Below are 21,533 nucleotides of genomic sequence, written 5' to 3' on the forward strand. Positions count from 1 at the left end.
TAGTATAAGTTAATAAAGGTTCTTGACTTGGTGGCAGAAGGATGGCAGTCTTCATATCTGATTTGTTCACATCTGACCTCAGTGTCCAAAGGCAAATCACTTGACCTTTGGGAGCCTCGTCTCCATCACCTGTAAAATAACAATAAACACACAACTCTCAGGGCTGAGCATGTGCACCTGTGTGGGGAGGGGGATTATAAATGTGAATAACTGGTGTGTGGCTTTTCCCGTTTACAACTGGTACTCAGAAACTGAATGCTCACAGTTTTCTTTCCAATGTAGACTTTATCAAAGAAAAAGTAGAAATATCCACGTCTATGCTTTTGAAAGACCTTGGTATCTACATACTGCTAGTCTAAAGAATGAGTTTAAATTTGTAACGGTTATTGCTTTCTATTTATATAGTCTAAAAATCCTTTTTTTTTTTTTTTTTTTTTTTTTAACAAGAGAGAAAGAGAGAGGGATAGACAGGAAGGGAGATGAGAAGCATCAATTCTTTGTTGCAGCACCTTAGTTATTCATTGATTTCTTTTTTTATGTGTCTTGATGGGGAGGGCTCCAGGTGAGCCAGTGACCCCTTGCTCAAGCCAGTGACCCCTTGCTCAAGCCAGCAACCTTGGGCTCAAGCCAGCAACCTTGGGCTTCAAGCCAGCAACCTTTGGGCTCAAGCCAGTGACCATCGGGGTCATGTCTATGATCCCCCGCTCAAGCCAGCGACACCGCACTCAAGCTGTGACATTGGGGTTTCAAACCTGGGTTCTCAGCATCCCAGCTGACACTCTATCCACTGCTCCACTGCCTGATCAGGCTGCTAAAAACGTTTTAAAAAAACAGTTGCACAATTAAAGTACTTTGAGCAGCTTAAGTACAACGAAAGGAAGGTACTATTAAAAGGGCAGTGGATTTAAATAAAGGCAACTTCCCTCATTCACTAGCATTTTCCACTCCTATTTAATTTTTTTTACATAGTTTTTATCATCATTTAAAATGGCCTTATTTGTTTCTTTACCCTTTTATTATCTATGTCTCCATTCTTGAACATAAGTCCCCTGAAAGCAGTGATCTTGTCCTACTTGCTCAAACCTGTCTCCCTGGTGCCTAGAACAGTGCCTGGCTCCTAGGGAGCGCTTAGTAGCTATTCCTCTTTGAATCAATGGGTGACAGAGACACAGCATGAGTAAGGTGAAAGTAGGAGAGGGTACACAGCGGCATCACGGCCCTGAATGGTATAATTATACGGTGGAGTCGAGGCTCGCAGGAGACGACTGACTTACCCGATGGCAAATTTATATGGTTATGTACCAGCAAAGTGATGAATTCGGTTCTTGTCTTGCTTGGGAGAAAGAATTCAATCAAGAGACAAAGTACAGCAAGCAAAGAAAGCAAGGGTTTTTTGGCTGTGCAGAAATACCCCCAGGAAGGCCTGAGCGGGCAGCTCACTCGTGAGAATGAGTGCCCTGAGTAGTTACAGAGTTCAGGTATTTATGGGCTTTACTTCCTGGACTTTTCCATTCCCGGTTCTTGTTGTTGTTCTTCTTCTTTCTTTTTTTCTATCTTCTTCTTCTCGTTTATCTGTCTTCATTGTATTGCTCTGTGGCTGATACCATATCAGGGAACTCGAGACCATCAGTCTGGGTGTGGTGAGGTGGATCCTGCATACCAGGAATGCATGGGGGCAATTCATCCCTCCCCCTCCTTTGCCTGTCCGGCTCATGTCTAACTAGCTACCTAACCTGACAGCTATACTGAGACAGACTCAGTGAATCTGGCCTGTGCTTCCAGGCAGGGACCTTCACTTTCTGATGAAATCTCAGTCCTTGCAGCCCTGAAAGTGATACTTCAGTTTTGGATCCTGAGGCAAAACTAAGTCAGGAGAGGAAGGAATAGCTACTTAAATTCCAGTGTACTTTCAGTTCCTTCAAGGTGGAGCCTTAAATTGACTAAACTTTACAGCTGGAAGGTATCTTTGGGGTTTTCTTTTTAATTTCTTCACCCTTTCCACCACATTTGAAAATAAGGAAGTTTTATTTCCAGCTTCACCCCTCCCCCCCCCATCACTAGCTCTGCAGAGCTGCCTTGAGGTAATGTCCTGATTCCTATGGACCTTGATAACACTATACTGAGTGAAATAAGTAAATCAGAAAAAGCTAAGAATTGTATGATTCCATACATAGGTAGGACACAAAATTGAGACTCATGGACATAGACAGGGGTGCAGTGGTCACCAGGGGGAAGAGAAGGGTGGAGAGGGAGGGAGAGGGGGGAAAGGGGAGGGGCTTAAAGAGAAACAAAATATAGGGTGACAGAAGATGATTTGACTTTGGGTGATGGCTATACAGCATAACTGACTGTCCAAATGATGTAGAAATGTTTTCTCTAAATCTATGTTCTCTGGTTGACCAATATCATCCTGCTAAATTTAATTGTCTAAATTTAAAAAAAAAGAGAGAGAGAAAGACTCAGCAGGCCAGCACGGGGCAGGTTCTTGGAAAGGTAGAAGAGCCCAGCATTCACTTTCTAACTGTGTGAGCTAAGGAAAGTGACTTAATGTTGGGCAGATAAAATATATTATGCTCACTTTGTTAAAGATGGCGCTGCCCACATGGAAGCCTGTCGCCCAGGTGATATTAATGTGTGTTGGGGGTGGGCTGTGGGCAGGCAGGATCCTTGTAGCCTGGTGCTTGGTTTTAGGACTAAGCCTTTCCCACCCTTTTTGATGTGGGGTGGCACAATCCCATCATGCCCCAGATAAGAGACTTTGTATTAGAGACTTCCCTATTTTGTATATTGAATTAAAGGTTTTGATTTCTACACTATAAAATGGGGGCAGAACAGGAGCTTGCTCTCTTGGATCCTGAGATTATCATTAGAGCAGAGAGCAGAGAGAGGCCACGTGGAGGAGAGGAGAGAGGCAGCCAAGATGATGGAGTGCTAAAGGAGAAGCCAGTTAGTGCAGAGTTTGTGAAGAGAGAAGGAAGGAGATGGGGAACAGAGGTGAATAAGGCTGGTGAGCTAGAAACTTTGATTCTAGGAAACTCGGATAAGTCAGTAGCTTTGTGAGCACTGAATGTGAGTGGGTTTTGGAGCCCAGTGTGTGTTTTTACTTGCCCGCCGGGTGCAAGCTAGGATTAAAGATGATGGCCCACCAGTTTTTGGCTCCGTTGTTTCTTTACCGACTGTCCGAATCTAATGTGAACTTGCATGGGCCAGGCGGCTGTGATGGTGGCCGTGTATACTGGCTTCACACTTAATTTCTCTGAGCCATAGTTTTCTTAGCTGTGAAAAGGGGCATAGGAGTAGGATTCAGGAGCATGGGAGGGTCAAGTAAAATCATGTACTTGAAGTCCCTTGGATTAAGTGAGATTGAATAATTTCAGCTATTCTTTTTATCTTAAAATAAGATCAGTTCACTTATTTGGGATAGGACACATACAATACAATAGACAGAAAATGTATTATAGAATTGTGCACCTGAAACCTAATATAATTTTATTAACCAATGTCATCCCAATAAACTCAATAAAAAAGAAAAAAAAACATTCCTAAATTTATCTGGGGGATACAATTTACTTATGAATTAAAGTCTTATTTTCAGTCTCTTAAATTCTGGTTTTCATGTAATACAGATGATTTGTATTTTCAGAGAGAAGCTGTTTTCTTTTAAAATACAGACCTTTTAAAAAAGAATGATTGCCTTTTCAATGGACTCTTTTTCTGCTTCTAACTTTAGGAAATCCAGAATAGTATTTGACAAAAACTATTTTTTAAGTTTATCTTTGACATCTGTCCCACTCACTCCATTTTGCTTTGTGACTTCTTCATTTAAAAATAAATTATCTTAAAAAAAAAAGATTAGTTCACTGCTGAAATTAGTTTTATCCTTGTCAGAAATATAATCTCAAACTTACTATGAAGCGATAGGGGAAATCAACTATTCCCTGATTTTCTACAGAGTTTATTATTTATTTGCCTGCACCTGAACATTTATATTAGTCTATGACTAATATAAAGGCTATGATCAAAGTGATTTTTAAAGCATCTAATTAAATAAAGTTAAATCCTATTTTTTTCTGCTTTTTTGTTAACTGGTTTATAGGTATACTTCACATACCATATAATCCATCCATTTAAAGGATGGATTCAGTGGTTTTTAGTATATCACAGACTTGTACAATCAATTAAAAACTTTTTTTTTATTTACTAACTTTAGAGAGAGAGCAAGAGAATGAGACAGAGACATAGACAGAGACAAGAACATAGATCTGTTTTTCTGTACATGCCCTGACCGGGGTTAGAACCAGCAACCTCTGCACGTCGAGACAATGCTTTAACCAACTGAGCCATCTGGCCAGGGCACCACAATCAATTTTAGAACATTTTGATCACTCCGAAAAGTAATCCTTTATACCCTTTAGCAGTCACTCACAACAGCCCCTAGTCCCAAACTCCCTAACCTTAAGAAACCATTAATTTACTTTCTATATAGGTTTGTCTATTCTGGACATTTCATATAAACAGAATCATACCATTTGGGATCTTTTGTGACTCACTTCTTTCATTTAGCATGTTTTCAAGGTTTATCTACATTCATACGTATATCAGAAATTATTTCTTTTTATGGTCTAAATATACATTTTATTTATCCTTTCTTCAGCTGATGGCTATTTGAGTTGTTTCTGCTTTTTAGTTATTATGAGTAAATACTACCATAAATATGCATGTACAAGTTTTTGTGGGGACATCTGTTTTTAGTTCCCTTGGGTATATATTTAGGAGTGGGATTCCCGGGTCAGATGGTAGCTCTTATCTTTAACCTTCTCAGGTTACATTCCCAGAGCAATGTATAAAGGTTTTGGTTTCCTATATCCTTGCCAACACTTGTCATTATCTGTCTTTTTGATTATTGCCATCCTAGTGGGTGTGAAATGGTATTTCATTGTGGTTTCACTTTGTATGTCCTGTAAGGCTAATGATGTTGAATATTTTTCCATGAGCTTATTGGTCATTTGCATATCTTCTTTGGAGAAACATCTACTTAGATCCTTTGCCCACTTTTAAATTGAATTGTCATTACTCGGTTTTAAGAATTCTTTGTGTAGCCCTGGCCAAGCACCTCAGTTGGTAAGAATCTTGTACCTATACACTAGGGTTGTGGGTTTGATCCCTAGTCAGGGCACATAAGGAACAGATGTTCCTGTCTCTCTCCTACTCTCTCCCTTCCTCTCTCTAAAAAAAAAAAAAAAAACCAAAAAAAAAAAACAAAAAAACAAACAAAACCAAAAAACTCAATAAAATAAACACTTAAAAAGAAATCTCCAATACAATGTTGAATAGAAGTGATGTTAATGGAAATCCTTGTCTTTTTCCTGATGTTAGCTGGAAAGCATCAGTCTTTTACCTTTTAATATGAAACTGATTCTAAATTTCTTATAGATACACTTTAACAAGTTCCTTTTCTTGCTTGTTTGATGTTTGCTAGTATTTTGAGGATTTTTGTGTCCATATTTCTTAGTCTGAAGTTTTCTTTTCTTGAGGTGTCTTATTTTTAAAATAATAAATCTAGCAAAAAATCCACAGTGTAGTAGGTCTTCTCCTGCTTTGGCCACCCACCCTTAGCCATTCGGTTACTAGTTCATACGATCTCTCTCTCTCTCTCAATAATTACCAGCTACTTAAAAATAAAATTTTACATTCCTTAGCATTTATATTTTTGTAAATATGTATTAAAATGATAAGTTGGTAGTCCGCATATTTGACACAGATATTCTCTACCAGGTTATAATAATTTAAATTATTATAGCAAAAAATAAAGAACTCACAAACATAAATTCCATTTCTAGAAGTATAACTTGTCCAAGTCATGCTCTCTGGGCCTCACCTGTAAAATCAGGGATAATGTTACCTACCCGCAGTTTTGCCCGGAGGACTGACTGAATGTTTGTAAGAAGGCTTAGGATAGTCTAGAGTCAATTGTATTTATTGTCACTTCACAAATTGTATATCACAGTATCCCTTTAAATAGAAAGCTGATCTGCTGTGTGTTAGAATGTCATATAACTTTTTGAAAACCCTCTATTGCATAAAACTAAATACTTCTTTTATAATCTATTTTTCAGAATTTATCTTTCAGTTCTTAAGTCCTTTGTTTTTGCCTTAAATATGTGACTTGGTGCCTATTTTGGAAACTTGGAAAGTACCATGCAAATACAGATAGAGCTGTGCTATTTAAAAATAAAATACTTAGTATTTGCTGGTGAAGGAAAATATGATGCTATTAGGTAAAACTATGTGATGAAAATCAGATTCACATTTCATAAGAATATTTCTGGAGAACTTTAAACTTGAAAAGTAGAAGCCAAATGCTTCTCCCAGATGATAGTTTATAACTCTTGCTGAAGTCGAAAGTAATTCTGAGGGTAGCATTTAAGCCAAGTGTTTGGAAAACTGGAATAAAAAAAAATAGAAGCAGCATACATAAATTTCCAAACTTTTCCAAAGTACTTTTTTCCCCCCAAAGTATTTAATGGGAGGTGATTTGTAGTTGAGATCTTGAGAAATATTTATTTCTACTAGTGGAAATAAATACCCACTAGATATGTAAAACACCTTAATATAATTTATTTCAACTTCCACAGGAGACTAATCATGAGAGAATTTAGTTAAATAATCATTTGAGTAACAAAAAGTATACATAAGGACTATATCAGTTATAATACTAACACAGTCTTGAAACATTCCTGTAGAGTTTCTCTAATACATTTTCCAAATTAAATACATCATGATGAGATTGCGAAGAAACTTTCAGACATATCTACTGCATAAAACTAAGTCTGTCCTCAATATTTAGTAATAGCTTAATTAGAAATTATCATTTTTTCCTGCAGTAATTTCACAAGATTTTTTAAAACCCCCACATGTTGACATAATAAATAAAACTTTAAAGTTAATTAAAATGAGAAATATTGACATACTAACATAATAGTGGTATTAAAATTTACATTGTACAAGTTGATTTTGACATTCAAGGGGATTCTTGTTAGTTTGACAGAATTAAGTGTATCATAAGATAGGGACTGTTTATTCTCTCTCAGTATTTGAATAAAATGGTCCTAAGTTGATCTTCTTAGTTCTTAGTCTATTTTGGACAAGGGTGCTAGCCACAAAGATTATCTATTGATTGATGCTTATCATAACACTATCTGTGACACAAAACAATATAGATCCAGAATGAAACCTTTCTGGTAGGCTTTCTTTAAAAAACTGGTAAAAGCCATGAGTGTACAAGGTCAACAATAACACCAGACAAAGGAGAAAATGTAGGGATCTTGTTTTGTTCCATTGATTTGCTATGCAACTATAGTCAAATTTTTACAAATAAATGTGCCAACCCAAAATAAATACAATGAACTTATTTAAGGACCGTTCTATTTAATTATTTGCATAATTATCTAATTTGATCTGTGCTAATCTCTAAGGCAGGTAGTATGTGTCTATCAAATAGAAAAGAATTACTGAATGCCGGTGTGGTTGGGAGAATTTCCTAAAGAAGTAATACTTACTGAGTTCCTACTGTGTACTCAGTTTACTTCATGTAATATCTCAACTAATTCTCAAAATGACCCTAAGCTATTGGTTTTACATCTCCCGTTTGCAGATAGGGAAAAATGATCTAGTCTAAAGTTAGCCAGCTGGCTAGTGGTAAAGATAGGACTCAAAGATAGAGCTGGTCCAATGCTCCTTCCTTAGTATTCCAGCTATTTTTTTAAACTATGGGTGTACAACATTGCCTCAACACAGAAACACAAACCACAATAATCTATGGTGCACTGCAAAAAGGAAAGGTTAGGAAATCAAAGTTTAGATACAGTCCTTTATAAACAGATCGCTGGAATTGTATGACTCATACAATGTTGTCATTTTTGTGTAGTTAGTGTTAACTGGCTCTATCTTGTTCATGCCTTATAAAGAACTAGATAGATCAATCACACATGGTAACATTTTCTTCTGATTACATTAGCTATGAAAACTTCTGACAAATGATTAGATTTGTACACATTGTTCTCACGAATTGTGCGTGTGTGATTCCAGTCTCGTTCCACTGGAGTAAATGGCCCATGCTTTTTCTTGCTTCACCTCCTTGAACTGCTGCATATGTTTGCAAATGAAGCAAAGCTTAACTTGGGTCTGCAAAAATGAATGAGTAATTCCTGTGGCCAAAGAATCCTGAGAAAATCAAACACAATTGGTGGAAGAAAGAATAAGTATTTGTTTTTATTTTCCAAGTTCTCCTGCAGCCCACTCCATCACTCATTTTCAGTGTTCTCTTCAGGTCTTGTAATCCTAAAGTTAGAACTCAATTTCCTTATAGAATTGCATAGTCTGATGAAATCCTTCTTGCCACTCTTTCAATCTTCTGTGCGTTTTATTAGTCTTCATTAACACATGGCAGAAAACAACAGGGACACTGTCATTTAAAAAAGGAAGACATAAAGTTGAATGAAAAGCCTGAGTTAAGAAACTTCTGTGGAACGTACGACTCCTAATTTCGCACGTTATTTACCAGTAGGCTTTCTTAGGCACGTTGGCACCTCACACCTGACCACCTCTTACACTCACAGAAGCTCTCATTGACCATCTACAACACGTTTCCCAACGTTTTTTGGACATGGGAACCACTTAGAAATTCAATAACAATGATAATGACACTGACATTTTTGTAGGATAGGATAAAGAAATGGACTAACAACAATCTGGATAAAAATCATCACTACATTTGGCCAATTTAAAATTAATTTTTGAAGTGTTAAAGACATTTTGATATGTTTTGCAAGAATTTTCATCAGATAAATGCAACTTATGGGTTTATTAAGTAAAATAATAAAAACTAACACCACTATAAAATTACATTACAAATATCATTCTATGTGCTTTAGACATAATAAACACTTTGAAACCTCATGACAATCCTATGAATTAGGTGACATTATCTCCATTTTACAGTTGAGAAAACTGAGGCACTGACAGGTTCAATAGCTTGTCTAAGGTCTTACAGCTGGAACCATGCCATGTGGAATTAGAGCCTATCTATGTTCTCCATCACGAGGCTGCCTAGAAAAATGTTCAATGTTTTTTGTGGTTTTTTTGTGTGTGACAGAGACAGAGAGAGACAGAGGGACAGATAAGGACAGACAGGAAGGGCGAGAGATGAGAAGCATCAATTCTTCATTGCAGCATCTTAGTTGTTAATTGATTGCTTTCTCATATGTGCCTTGACTGGCGGGTCTACTGCAGACCAAGTAACCCCTTGCTCAAGCCAGCGACCTTGGTTGGGCACAAGCTGGTGAGCCTTGCTCCAACCAGATGAGCCCGCACTCAAGTCGACGACCTCGGGGTTTTGAACCTGGGTCCTCCGTGTCCTAGTCCCATGCTCTACCCGCCGCTCCACCGCCTGCTCAGGCAACATGTTCAATGTTTTAGTGTATCTTATTAATATGAGATGATATAACTTAATCTTAGAACAAAAGTCATGTCAAAATGTGTCACTGTGTTAAAAAAAAAAAAGAAAGAAAAAAGAAATGTGGCACTGTGTTTAAACAACCATAGCAAAATGTTTAGCTCACAGTGACTGCTTCACATTCCAGTTGGATATACACTCAGAGGCTCACAGATGCATTCCTTTTCATATTAACATATTTCATTTATTGTTTTTCAAAAATAAAATATATGCCATTACACCCTTTAATGTGAAAGCCCTGAAGAAAACTGCACCTAACTGCTACAACAAAGATTCTCAAAGCTTAGTTCATGAGCAGTTTGCATCAGAATCCCTGAGCAGCCTGCTAGAGATAAATGCCTGTTTCTGGGTTCAGCCCAGACTTGCTCATTTGATTTTAATGAGTGAGACCCAGATGATCTGATGGCCACCCCACTCACTTTTGAGCATCACCTTTCTAACAGGTTCTTCTTGAGACCCTGCTTAGGATGCCTACCCCCACCCCTTCCCGGTCCCAGCTTCTACATGCACCAAACTCCCTCCTGGAGTTCCCCTGAATACAAGATGCTCTTTCACACCTCAGAGCCCAAACAAGCTGTTTCCTGTGCTTTTCATGCTTCCTCCTCTTCTTATTATCTTCTGAACTCCCACTCCATTAAGAGTCAGTTCAAAAGTCACCTCTGCAAGGTTTTCCCTGGGCCCATCAGGCAAGGGTTACGCGCTTCTTTCATTGTAACCCCAATGCCATTAAACTAATATCTCTATCCTGGAATTATACTGTCACCGAAAGTCCCCTGAGGTCTTGGCATTATCCATCTTTGTAAACCACCAAAGATCATGCCTAATATAAACCACCCAAAATCTTGCTGTTTGAATAGATGGTGAATTCAGTGTTACCAAATGACTAGGGTAAAGTATTGACAGTTCTACAGCTCTTAATTCTACTGAGATGGTATACCATGTTCATAACTTCTATTAGAAAATAGTTTTCTAGCAAGTGGGAGAAAGGAAACAATTTTATTTGGTCAATTTTTCTTCCCACACATTTATTCCTTTTCTTTTCTCCCTTTTCTGTGTTTTATATTTTGAATTGGCAATACGTTCAAAGGATCCAAGTTAGTTGGCTGTAAGACAAAGACACTTCCTCACCTACAGCCTCCAACCTTTGAGACCCTTAGAGTACCTGGCACTGTTACAGTTTCTAGTGTTTCATTCTAAAGCCTAATTAGATACATATAGGCAAATAAGTATATATTTATCTACCACTATTTTGCACCTTGGTTTTTAAAGTTTGTGATCCTTCCACAAAAGTACATAAAAAGCAGCCTGCATACTACTCAAGATTATAAATAAATCATGATTTTTAAAAATAAGACATCTCTTGGCCCTGGCCAGATAGCTCAGTTGGTTGGACCGTTGGCCCCATATACAGAGGTTGCCAGTTCAATCCCTGGTCAGGGCACATACAGAAACAGGTCAATGTTTCTGTCTCTCTCCCTTCATCTCTCTCTCAAATCAATGAAAACAAAAGGCATTTCTTGATTGACATGTAGGTTGTTACCAGTATTTTCTCAATAATGCTGCAATTTCACACCTGTGTGAATACATTTGTAGGATAGATTTCTAGAAATGTAATTATAGCATTAACTGGTAGTGGTGTTATCCAAATGGTTTCGTAAAGATTACACCCATTTTCACTCCCATTAGCAACACATGAGAATACTTTAAAAAAAAAAAAATATTCCGCCAATAAATATTGCTTTCTGAGGTTCTAAAATGGAAAGTAATAGAAACCCTTCAAGTCAGTCTCATCTACTGGTCTAACTCAGGAGTAAGAACTTTTTTGGCGAAGTCAACACAGGGGGTTCCTATCTCCTTTCTCCCCCACAGGCAGGCTGGCACTGTGCTATTCATTGCTGGTCTAACTCCAATGCTGTTTTATTTACTAGAAGGTTTAGAGGGCCTTCAGAATCATTGCCGTTCCATTCCAAAGTAGAAGACATCTCTATTTACTCTAGAAATGCTTATTGAGCATATCACACACCACTAGGTATTGTTCTTGTGACTGAGGCTTGAACAATGAAAATATTGATAAGAGTCCCTGTGCTTATTAAGGTTACATTATAATGCGAGGAGGCAGAGAGTAAGCACAATACACAGGTATGAGGTATGGTATCTTAGTTCACGTTACCTGCTGCAGGAAAAATGAAGAAGGGAATAGGGAGTATGAAGAGTCACTTCTGTGAAGGGTGGTCAGGGAAGGCCTCACAGAGGTGACATTTAAGCAAAGATCTAAAGAACGGTGAAGGAATAAGACAGAAGGCATCTAAGGGAAAGGGCAAAAGGCAGGAGTTATGGTCTAGGAACAGCACAGAAGGCTGCTGTAGGAGTTCAGTGAGCAAGGGGAAGAGGAAGAAGAGGTGAGTGAGGTCAGGGAGGCGGGGCGGTTGGGTGACAGGCAGGAGTGGGGGAGGGAGTTGGGTGGCAGGCCAGATCGTGTAGGTCCTCATAGTGAAATGTCCAGAGGGTTACTCTGAATGCTCTATATTGAGAACAGACAGGAAAGGCAAGAATGAAAGGAGAACCAGTTAGGAGACTTCCTATAAACCACGTGAAAAATGAGACGGGTTACACTGGGCTGGTAGCCGTGGAGGTGCTGGAACTGTTTGGACTGTGGGTATATTTTGAAAGTGGAGCCAGTGTGATTTTGTTAGACTGGATGCTGGGTGTGAGAGTAAAAGAAGGCAAGAAGGACCCCAAGGTTCTCAGATTAAATAAGTGAAAGGATGGAGTTGCCATTTACTGGGATGGGGAAAGAACACAGGAGGAGCAGGGGTCCCCAAACTTTTTACACAAGGGGCCAGTTCACTGTCCCTCAGACCGTCGGAGGGCCGCCACATACAGTGCTCCTCTCACTGACCACCAATGAAAGAGGTGCCCCTTCCGAAGTGCGTGCGGTGGGGAGCTGGATAAATGGCTTCAGGGGGCCGCATGCGGCCCGCGGGGCTGTAGTTTGGGGACGCCTGCTAGGGTGAAGATGAGCTGTGATTTGACTTGTAGAATTGCAGGAATCAAAGGAGGACAAAAACACCCAGACAACTTGATGAAGGAAGTAGGATTTATTTAGCCTGCGGAGCAGCGTGACCTCCTCAAGAGGCAAGTCAAACACGTGCTCCCTGAAGTTAGATTTCTTACATCTTCACCCTTTACAGAACACAGGTTTACACGCAAGGAGTTCGTGATCCCTTTGTCTTCTAGAGGTCCACGTTAATCACATGACTCCAGGATGGAGGAGGTTTAGGTGAAGTCAGAGAATAAGCCTTGGAAATCACCCATTAAGGTCTTAAAAACTTTTAAGAAAAGGATAAAGGAAGGGGTTTTTCAGATAAGTTCTATCTTCCTTTCTCTGTGCAGCAAGTTACCCCTTTTCAGAGAACTATAGAAAGCAGTCAATCCCTGCGGGCTCCCTTCCCCCTGCATTCTTCCTTTAAAACTTTCTAGTAAGAAAACCTCTCCATTAGTAAAATAATAGCCCTTCCCAAACAGGAAGGTAATTTGCAATTTCACTGACCACTTTCAGCTGGTGTTGCCTGATCCTCATTGTAAATCACATGCAAGCATAAATATCATATTGTACAAACTTATTTAGCCTGGTTCAGGAAGGCTTCCTTCTGTAGTGGTTCCCACGGATTTCCATGGTTTCAAATTAGATTAATGACCTGAACTAGACCATAATTGAAATGTTTTTTTGGGGCCTGGACTATGGTGGCGCAGTGGGTCAAATGCAGACCTAGAACTCGGAGGTTGCCCGTTCCAGACCCTGGCTTGCCTGGTCAAGGCACATATGGGAGTTGACACTTGCTGTTCCTCCCCATCTTCTCTCTCTCTCTCTCCTTTCTAAAATGAATAAAATCTTTAAAAAAGACTATTAAAAAATGAAATGCCTTCTTGTGATGACGTCTCCAAGGACTTGAGCGTGTCCCTGGGCATCTCCTCCTCCTGAGCTATAGACTGTTTCAAATCAGACCTGCACTGAGATAACTACATTAAGTGTTTATATATCTTTTTTTTTTTTTGCTGTGTGAAATAGTTAATCAAAGGGATAGGTAAATATATATGCACAACTAACAACCTTGGAAGTAATTCAAAAAGTGGATTTCTTGTCTACTACATAAACAGCAGAATAGGACTCATTGTTCTTCAAAATCAAAACTGAACTCAATTCTACATCTGCAGGTCTATGATGTCACCAAGACACCAGTTCCTAGATAATGCTAGACTAGGCTGGTACAGAAGCTACATCAGGGCAATCTGAAATGTGCTTGACTGGAGAATGTAACCAGAAATTCACTGAACAAATAAGTAATCCAAAAAGAAGGGCTGAATTTAAAACGATTTTCAACCACTGTGCTGCAAAAAAATTTAAAACATGCAATTCCTATTCCGGGTACTGACCTCTTTTCTGTTAGTTTACTGAATAAAAGAATTAACAGCCAACACAATGATAGCTGTCCAGTGTGAATGAATCCAAATCATACCTATTTTTTCTTCTTTTCTTTGGTCATAGTGGCAAAAAACAATATATTTTTTGGTGTGTCACAGGATTTTAGTAATTAGTTTATGTATGCCATGAGATGAAAAAGGCTGAAAATTGCGGATTTAAAATAATTGTCACTAAAGCGGCTAATGAAACAATACTTAAAGTATTTCATCAAACACAAAAGTTAAGGAAAGCAAAAGCAGTGTTTTAAGTCATATTAGTGAAAACAAACAACCCCAGAAACTATTAAATTAGTATAATTTTAAAAGGCTAAGAAGAGATGGGGGAGGGGGGGGTGTTAAAACAATTATGTCCAAGAATGGAAGGCGGAATCTATACAAGGCAACGATGTCAGCACAGGGAGCATCTTTTTTTACCCAGTACCCAAATCGCGAGGTCAGCGGGTAGATCAGAAAGAATCCAACCAACTGCTACAAGAGAGTAGCTAAGAGAATTCAAACTTGTTTCAAAGAATGAAAAGTGGTGGACAGAATCGGCGATGCAGAGGCATGACTCAAACCGACACTGAGAGCCGCCAGCTTCCGGAGGCTGGGGAGCGAGGGCGTCTAACACATTTTAGGAAAGTACCAGGCTCGTGGAAGGCAGCAGGAAACCTCCCCGGGGGAATTAGCCTGGGGCTCCTCCAGCCCCTACCAGCCGCACCAGGAGGTGTTTCTAATCTGCTGGCTTCCCCTTCTTCCTTTAGAATCCTCTGCCCCAACCCTTTTTTCTTCCACGAAGTGTCGGACGGCAAGTGTGGGCTGCTAGACAACGAGTTCCGTCCTGGCCTCCCTCCTCCCGCGCTCCCCGCCACGCGCCCACCCGCTCCGCCTACGCGGCGAGCTGCTCCCTTCCCACCCCGCCTGCCAGCCGTCCGGGCACGCGCGGCACGAACAGCGCCTGGAGCTGCAGTAGACAAACACCTGTCCCGCTTGGGCTTCGCGAGATTTGGGGAGAAAGCATAGACAACAGTGGGCGCGTTCTCGCGAGGTTTACGAAATTTCCCACGGCCCGTGTTGTGTCTGAGTCGAGTAGTGGAAGGCGGTGGGAAGGAGGTGTAGCGTGAGACTAGGCTGCCCGCATTGAGAACATGCGCAGTACCGCTCGCGCGTGCCGCGGCAGTCAAGCAGCGCGTTCAGCAGGTTTCAGGCAGCGAATTCCAGTTGTCCGGGTTTTGGGGCTCCCTGCGGGAGGCAGTGCTGGTTCTGGGAATCTCTAGGAATTGGAAGGGCAAGGGGTGGGGGAAAGAACGGGGTGCTGCAGGTGGGGGGGCGGGGTTCTGGCCCTGCTCCTTTTTGTTAAATACACAGCCGTGCCATAGTGTGCCCAGGGGGTATTCCAGGCTTAGGTCGCCTGAAGTACACACTTCGAGCAGCAAGCTGTGTCGTCGACTGTGCCAGGCTCACAGGAGGGCCTGTATACACCTAAGTTGACACAGGGCTGTGTGAAGTCCTAGGGAGGCTCACACAGCACTTAGCTCTCTGTCCAAGAGGACCTCTGGTTGGAGTGCGGGGCGAGGGAGGGGTGGCTCTCAATTCCACCACATTTTTCACGGCTGGGGAAAACTACAGGGTGCTCTGGTGTGTGTACACGAGGTGTACATTAGGGATGTCTTTGCCAGAGGCCTTAGCCTGACCTCATTTCACACCCAAGGAGAAGAATGCTAAGGCGACGGAGCTCAACTGCAAAAGTTTTCCATTTACAGAGTTCTGGAGGGTCCAACCACATTGTACTCTTGTCTGTCTGTCCGCTAGCAGTGAGGGGTTGCAGGACCCAAGACAGTTCCTAGTTTGTCACTCGCCCGAACTGCAGGCAACTGTAGCTGCAGCACCTAACGCTGACATTAGCATAAAGGAGGCGTCCAATGAACATTTGAATGAATGAAAAGGGCTGGGAACCAGAGTGAGCGGGAAGCCACTTGGAAAACACCCATTTGAGGAGGTGTTTCATCTAGGCCTGTGAAACGCGGCAGATTTTCCCAGGACCTTCCCCTCGGCCCCGCCTCCTGACCCCTCCATTCCCCGTCCCCGTTGTAATCCCCTCCGGTTTTCCTCAGTCTCCACGTACGTCCCTCAGGGCGCGTCTCAAAACACGGATAACCGGAGCACTCCCCATGGACCACACGGAGGGCTCGCCCGCGGAGAAGCCGCCTGCGCATGCTCCATCGCTTGGGTAGGTTTCCAGGGAAGGCAGCGAGCAGGATCCCCTAGTCCCCGGGCGGCGCGAGGCGCCTGGCTCTTCGCTGCGGCTGCGAGGGGAAAAGGAGCGCGGGGGCTGGGTGGAATCGAGGAGTGAGGAGAAAGGGAAGGGGCGGGGGAGAGGGACCAGGGAAGGCGTCGGGGGGAATCTCGCGAGGGTTGGAGTTTTGGCGAGAGTTTGTGGAAGATGGCGCCTGTTGTGACAGGGTAAGTCTGGGGGAATCGGAGCGCTGGGAACCGGGAAAGTTGCGGGCGTCTCGCAGCCCGCGACTGTCGGCGGGTTCGGAGGCCGCGGCGCGCTTGGTGTCTGGGGGCCGCGGGGGCGGTGACGCGTGCGCTGAGTGCGGCGGCGTGTGGCGGTGCGCTGCCCGCTCCGCGCCGCGGTGGCTGGGGCTCCGGCGCGTGAGGGCGGGCGGAGGCGGCGGCGGCGGCGAGGCCGGCGGGTGCGGGCGTGAGTGCGGCCGGGCGCGCGGGGCCCGCGGGCGCGGTGCCCGCCGCGCGCCTCCTTCGCCGCCTCTCGGGGGCCCTGGCTCTTAGTCCCGCGCAGCTTTGTTTCTCGGGTGGTCGTCGCCTCCTCGCCCGGCCCGTGCCCCCGACCCCGGGCGCTTTGTCTCCCCCCGCTGCCCCCCGCTACCCTCTACCCCCGGCCCTTTGTTTCGCCGCCGTGGGCGCTTTGTCCGACCCATCGCGCCCCACATCCCTCCTCTGTCACCTCCCCTCAGCTGTCCTCCTTCCAGTACCCCTTTGTTGTTCCCCTCTCTGTTCGGTACTTCAGTGACCTGCCACAGTCCGGGCACCAGATTTGTGTTTCTTTTCATTTTTCTTTCGTTATTTTTCTCATGCGTTACTCTCACCCTTCTGTTGGCTCCTTGATCCCCCCCAGAGGCTTTGTCTTCCCATCCAGTAGCTTCTGCGCTTGGCCCCCCCACTCCCCTCCCACCACGGTTGATGTATCCGCTACCCACAGTGTGTGTCGGCTGAACTGCCTCAGCCCGGGGAACTCCATCTGCTGCTGGAACGTGCAGACAGACCGTAGGGTTAGCTGATTTTGTGGGTACGAAAGATGCGTGGGGATACTTACTTTCCTCCTCGGCACTCCTCCTCTCCGCACCCCTCTCTCTCGGGATTACTTGAATTCCTCTCCCCCATTTCTCTCAGGATTACAATGTTTCCAGTTTCCTTCGTTGTCTCTAGGAGCTTGTGGTTGTTTTGCTTGGAAATAGTGACCCCGGAAAAAGATCGGGTCTTTGGTTCTTGCCCCTCCAGGTCCTTGGTTTCAGATGTCCTGAGCCAAGGGCAGCTATCGTAGCTTTTGCTTTTGGCTTGCCTGAGGGTATATTGTAGGACGGCTAGGAAAGGCGCAAGGTATTTTTTCTGTTGGAACGTGAGAATAATTTCAGGTGTCCACATAGATTATTCGCTTGGTATGTGAGTAGCAGTTAAGTGAACTTTGTTAAAAACTTTTGAATGTTGGGGTGGAGGTTTTCAGCATTTTCTAGACTGTAGGTGTGGAGTTTAGTTATTTTACCAGTAATTCCTGCTGCGTAAGGAAAAAGGAAGGCATCCGCCTTATGAATTGATATAATTGTTATAATTTTTCTTAATTATTAGATAGTTTACAATTATGTGCTTTTGCACTGTAGGCTTATGACAACCTCTCCGCTCCATCTTTGGAGGTGAAGTGAGGAAAGCACTTAAGACTTCAGTTTCTGCTTCTAGAATCTTTGTGGAATGCATTAATGAAATGCAGTGAAAAGACATTTAAGTAGTAGTCTTAAGGTACTGGCATTTCTAGTGTTAAAGGAGCTTTAAAATTTCAGAGTGCTTATTGTTACGGTGGTGTTGAAAGGTTGGAGCTGTGTGTGGGATATAGGGGAAGGGTGGTGTAATGTACTTAAATAGCCTGAATATTCCGGTGCTGGGAATAAGAGGCATTAATTAGATTTACCAGGATTTTCGCCCTATTAGTTGATCACTACTTTTAGGAGGTATGTTACTGATAAAATCATCTTGGGTCATTTTGTTTATAAACTAAAGTTCCACATACAGTGCTGCTAGTCGAGGATCTACAAGAGTTAGTGTGAGGAATGTTGAGCTTTTTTTTTTTTTTAAGGCTGTGATTAGAATTAGTAGTTTGAATTTTAATTAACGGAAAATCATGTTTTATGATTGGTATTTATAGGCTTTTGTGAAAATTTGCAGTCTGGGTTTCATGAATGGATTTTTTACCAGTAGTCGTTTGTCTCTCTTGTTTTTAGGGTAGAATAATTCTTCTGAAGGTAAAATCTTGAGCACATTGTTGTTTCCCACTGCAAGCAAATGTTAAGTATTATAATAATGGAAGGACTTCTGCATATAAGAAGGATCACACCAATATCATAAAAGCAACTTTTACAACTAAAGTTGTGTTTTTTGTTTCTAAAATTGTAAGACCCGTGTATTGCAACCAAATAAAACAGTGCCCTTATTAAATTGTATTTAGAAACATATGCCACGAGGTGTGGTCGGGAGGCTTTCTTTATGATTATTGATGATTAAAGCTTTAAGTTTATTGTTCATGCATATTGCGATGTGTCTATCTTTGTCCAGGAAAAAAATATGAAGCCCATTTGCAGTATTTTCAGATTTATTCTACTTATATGTCTCTAGGTGTTAAATTTTAAGCAGTTTGGTTTGTTAGAAAGTTATCTTTTGTCATATGCTAACAGATTTCTATCAGTGTCTTTTAAGTGGCTAAGAAAAAAAATGGCTTGGGAGAACAGCCACTCTTGCCAGCTGTAATTCGTTAAGTCATTTTTTGGCACTCTAGATGGATAAGGTATTAGGAGGAAAAAAATAGTTTTGGAAGTTCTAGCAAGTCGTCTTAATTCTAGTATACGATAATTTTTAAAAATAAAATTTAAAAACTTTAGGACCTGGCTTTAAAACATTATTTTGCATTTTGCTTACTCCCAATACTGAATTTCATGTTATTTCAACTAGGGGCAGTGTTTTCTCATGGACTGACTAAAAGTTGTTATTTTTGGCATTAGGCTTTGTGATTATTTCCAAGTTACTCTACTTCCCCTGGGCCAGTTTCCTAACTATGTAGTAAAATGGGAATTGTAATAACTTGCCACATCTGCACAGGATTGCTGTGCTTTAGGATTTGCAGAGAGCATCCTTGGCTGAAAGGTGTGGTTAAAGTCTAGGAATTGTTACTGAATTAAGTTGATGTGAAGTAGGTCATGTTTTATAGGAAGTTAAGTAGGAGGTTATGAACCAAGTTCTTGGCAAGTCATAGTGGTGATAGTGGGATTTAAAAAAAAGTTCCAAATATGTATTATAGTGTGGGTAATAAAACAGATACTCCCCCTCACCCCCAGAAGTTTAGAGGAAGACGGAGAAGTAAAATAAATTACAGGGTGGTGTGTGTGTATGTTGTGTAAGAGATGGAAGGTCTGTCAAACTCAAATGTAATACCATTGTAAAATTATGGGATGCTTTTCTTCTTTTCTGGTGACTTGTATTCTGCCTGTGTTAATATTAAAAACACATTTTTGCGAGACTCTAGGCCAAATCTGTTAATAGTAATGATTAACTTTCAGTATACCTTATATTTTGAATGCTTTGTCATTTGTTCTCAAGAATAGTTTCTAACAACCAGGACCATAATGTCAGACTTAACCCTTGGCCTAGGAAAGTGTTTTGAATTTGGGAGACACTGTGTGTGTGTGTGTGTGTGTGTGTGTGTGGCAAACAAAGCCTGTTGCATTTCTGTTTCTGGTAGATGATATCACGTCCTAACTAGTTCCTTAAGCCACTTTTTGGATTTCTCTCACACACTAACCCTTTATATTTTAATCACCAAGAACAGACAATTCTCTCTTCTGAAAAATCACTTGAATCTGTCTCCTTCATCTTCACTGCCACAGTTTATCTCATCATTTCTCACCTGGATTACTATAGACATTGGCAGTTTCTTCTTTCTGCTTCTAAACTCACTCCCTTTATCCACCTTCCACACAGTCTTTTAAAGAGCAAATCTGGTCGCTTCACTTCTATGTTACAAAACCTTTCAGTGGCTCCCCCTAGCAGCCTTCATTAAGAGAGGCAGCTGAGTGGATAGTTAATGTGCTCACATTTAGGATTTAATCTGAACTGGGTTCCAATTCTGTCCCTGTCACTCAAAACCCCTATAACATTGACAGGTGATCTAACCTCTCCTTGCCTCTTCCTTCAATTGCAAGATAATGCTTATTAGCTCAGTGAGTTTTTCTGAGTATTAAATGCAAGAAAATGTGTAATAGGAAGCCTGCCTGGCACATAGCAAGTGCTCAAAAAAAGAAAAATCTGTGTTAGCTAGCATGGCATATAAGGTTCTCTATTTCATGTATCGTTCTCCAGCTGAACTGTTTGCCATTCTCTCCCTTTATATTTGATGCTCCAGTCGTATTTAAGAAGTTGGAGTTCCCTGTATGGGCTTAGCAATTTAATGCCTCCCCGTGCTTGAAAAGTGTGGGTGTTAGTGGGTTATTATTCAAGACTTGGGTCTGAGGAGGATCCTCTAAGTCTAACTGCATCCAGCAGGCTGTGTTCAGTGCCCCTCCTGTGTGTTCTTAAAGAACCCAGTATAATTCTCCTAGAAATATACTAAATTGTAGTTTACACATATGTAGGCTATTAGCTACTTAGCGGCAGGTATCATTTTCTTCTTAATCATTTATATATCTTAGGCTTAGAAGAGTGTCTGCATATGATAGGGATTCAGTAAAAAGGTTTTTTTGAACAGAGGCCTCAAAATACTTTGAAACCTTGATGCCACATGGTTCATGTAGGCAGAATTTGATGTATGCAGGGAATATACTGATTCTCTAGGGAATTTGATTGAAGTACCCAAAGAAATGGATATTTTCAGCTACAGGCAGTCTCATAGCCCCTGAGAACATTATAGTAAAACTATTATGTTAAAGTTTTTTTGGGGTTATTAGGAAATATATACTATATTACTTTACAAAACTGAAAAGCTTAAGTTTTTTTTTTTATGGTTGACTATCAAGTGTTTCTCAGAAGATTTCATTATTAAGTGTTTTAAATACTTCCTATATTAAATGCATGGGCTTAAGACACTGTAGAGCAGCAGTCCCCAACCTTTTTTGGGCCATGGACCGGTTTAATGTCAGAAAATATTTTCACGGACCGGCCTTTAGGGTGGGACGGATAAATGTATTATGTGACCGAGACAAGCGTCAAGAGTGAGTCTTAGACGGATGTAACAGAGGGAATCTGATCATTTTTAAAAAATAAAACATTGTTCAGACTT

General features: G+C 41.4%; 1 protein-coding gene across 5 annotated transcripts in view; it reads left to right on the forward strand.

Annotated features, from left to right (window-relative positions):
* Positions 1 to 21,533, forward strand: part of RBPJ (recombination signal binding protein for immunoglobulin kappa J region) — a 212,844-nt gene that overhangs the window by 98,504 nt on the left and 92,807 nt on the right. For 2 of the 5 annotated variants that reach the window (XM_066384856.1, XM_066384855.1), the window contains exon 1: positions 16,225 to 16,438. The exons of 2 other annotated variants lie outside the window; for them this stretch is intronic. Coding sequence is in view for 2 of the 3 variants with exons in the window: in XM_066384855.1 (XP_066240952.1) it covers positions 16,419 to 16,438 (20 nt within the window). In the remaining variant the exon portion in view is untranslated. One more of the 5 variants, XM_066384853.1, reaches the window with a different exon arrangement.

This window comes from Saccopteryx leptura, chromosome 5, assembly GCF_036850995.1.
Source record: "Saccopteryx leptura isolate mSacLep1 chromosome 5, mSacLep1_pri_phased_curated, whole genome shotgun sequence".
NCBI classification, from domain to species: domain Eukaryota; kingdom Metazoa; phylum Chordata; class Mammalia; order Chiroptera; family Emballonuridae; genus Saccopteryx; species Saccopteryx leptura.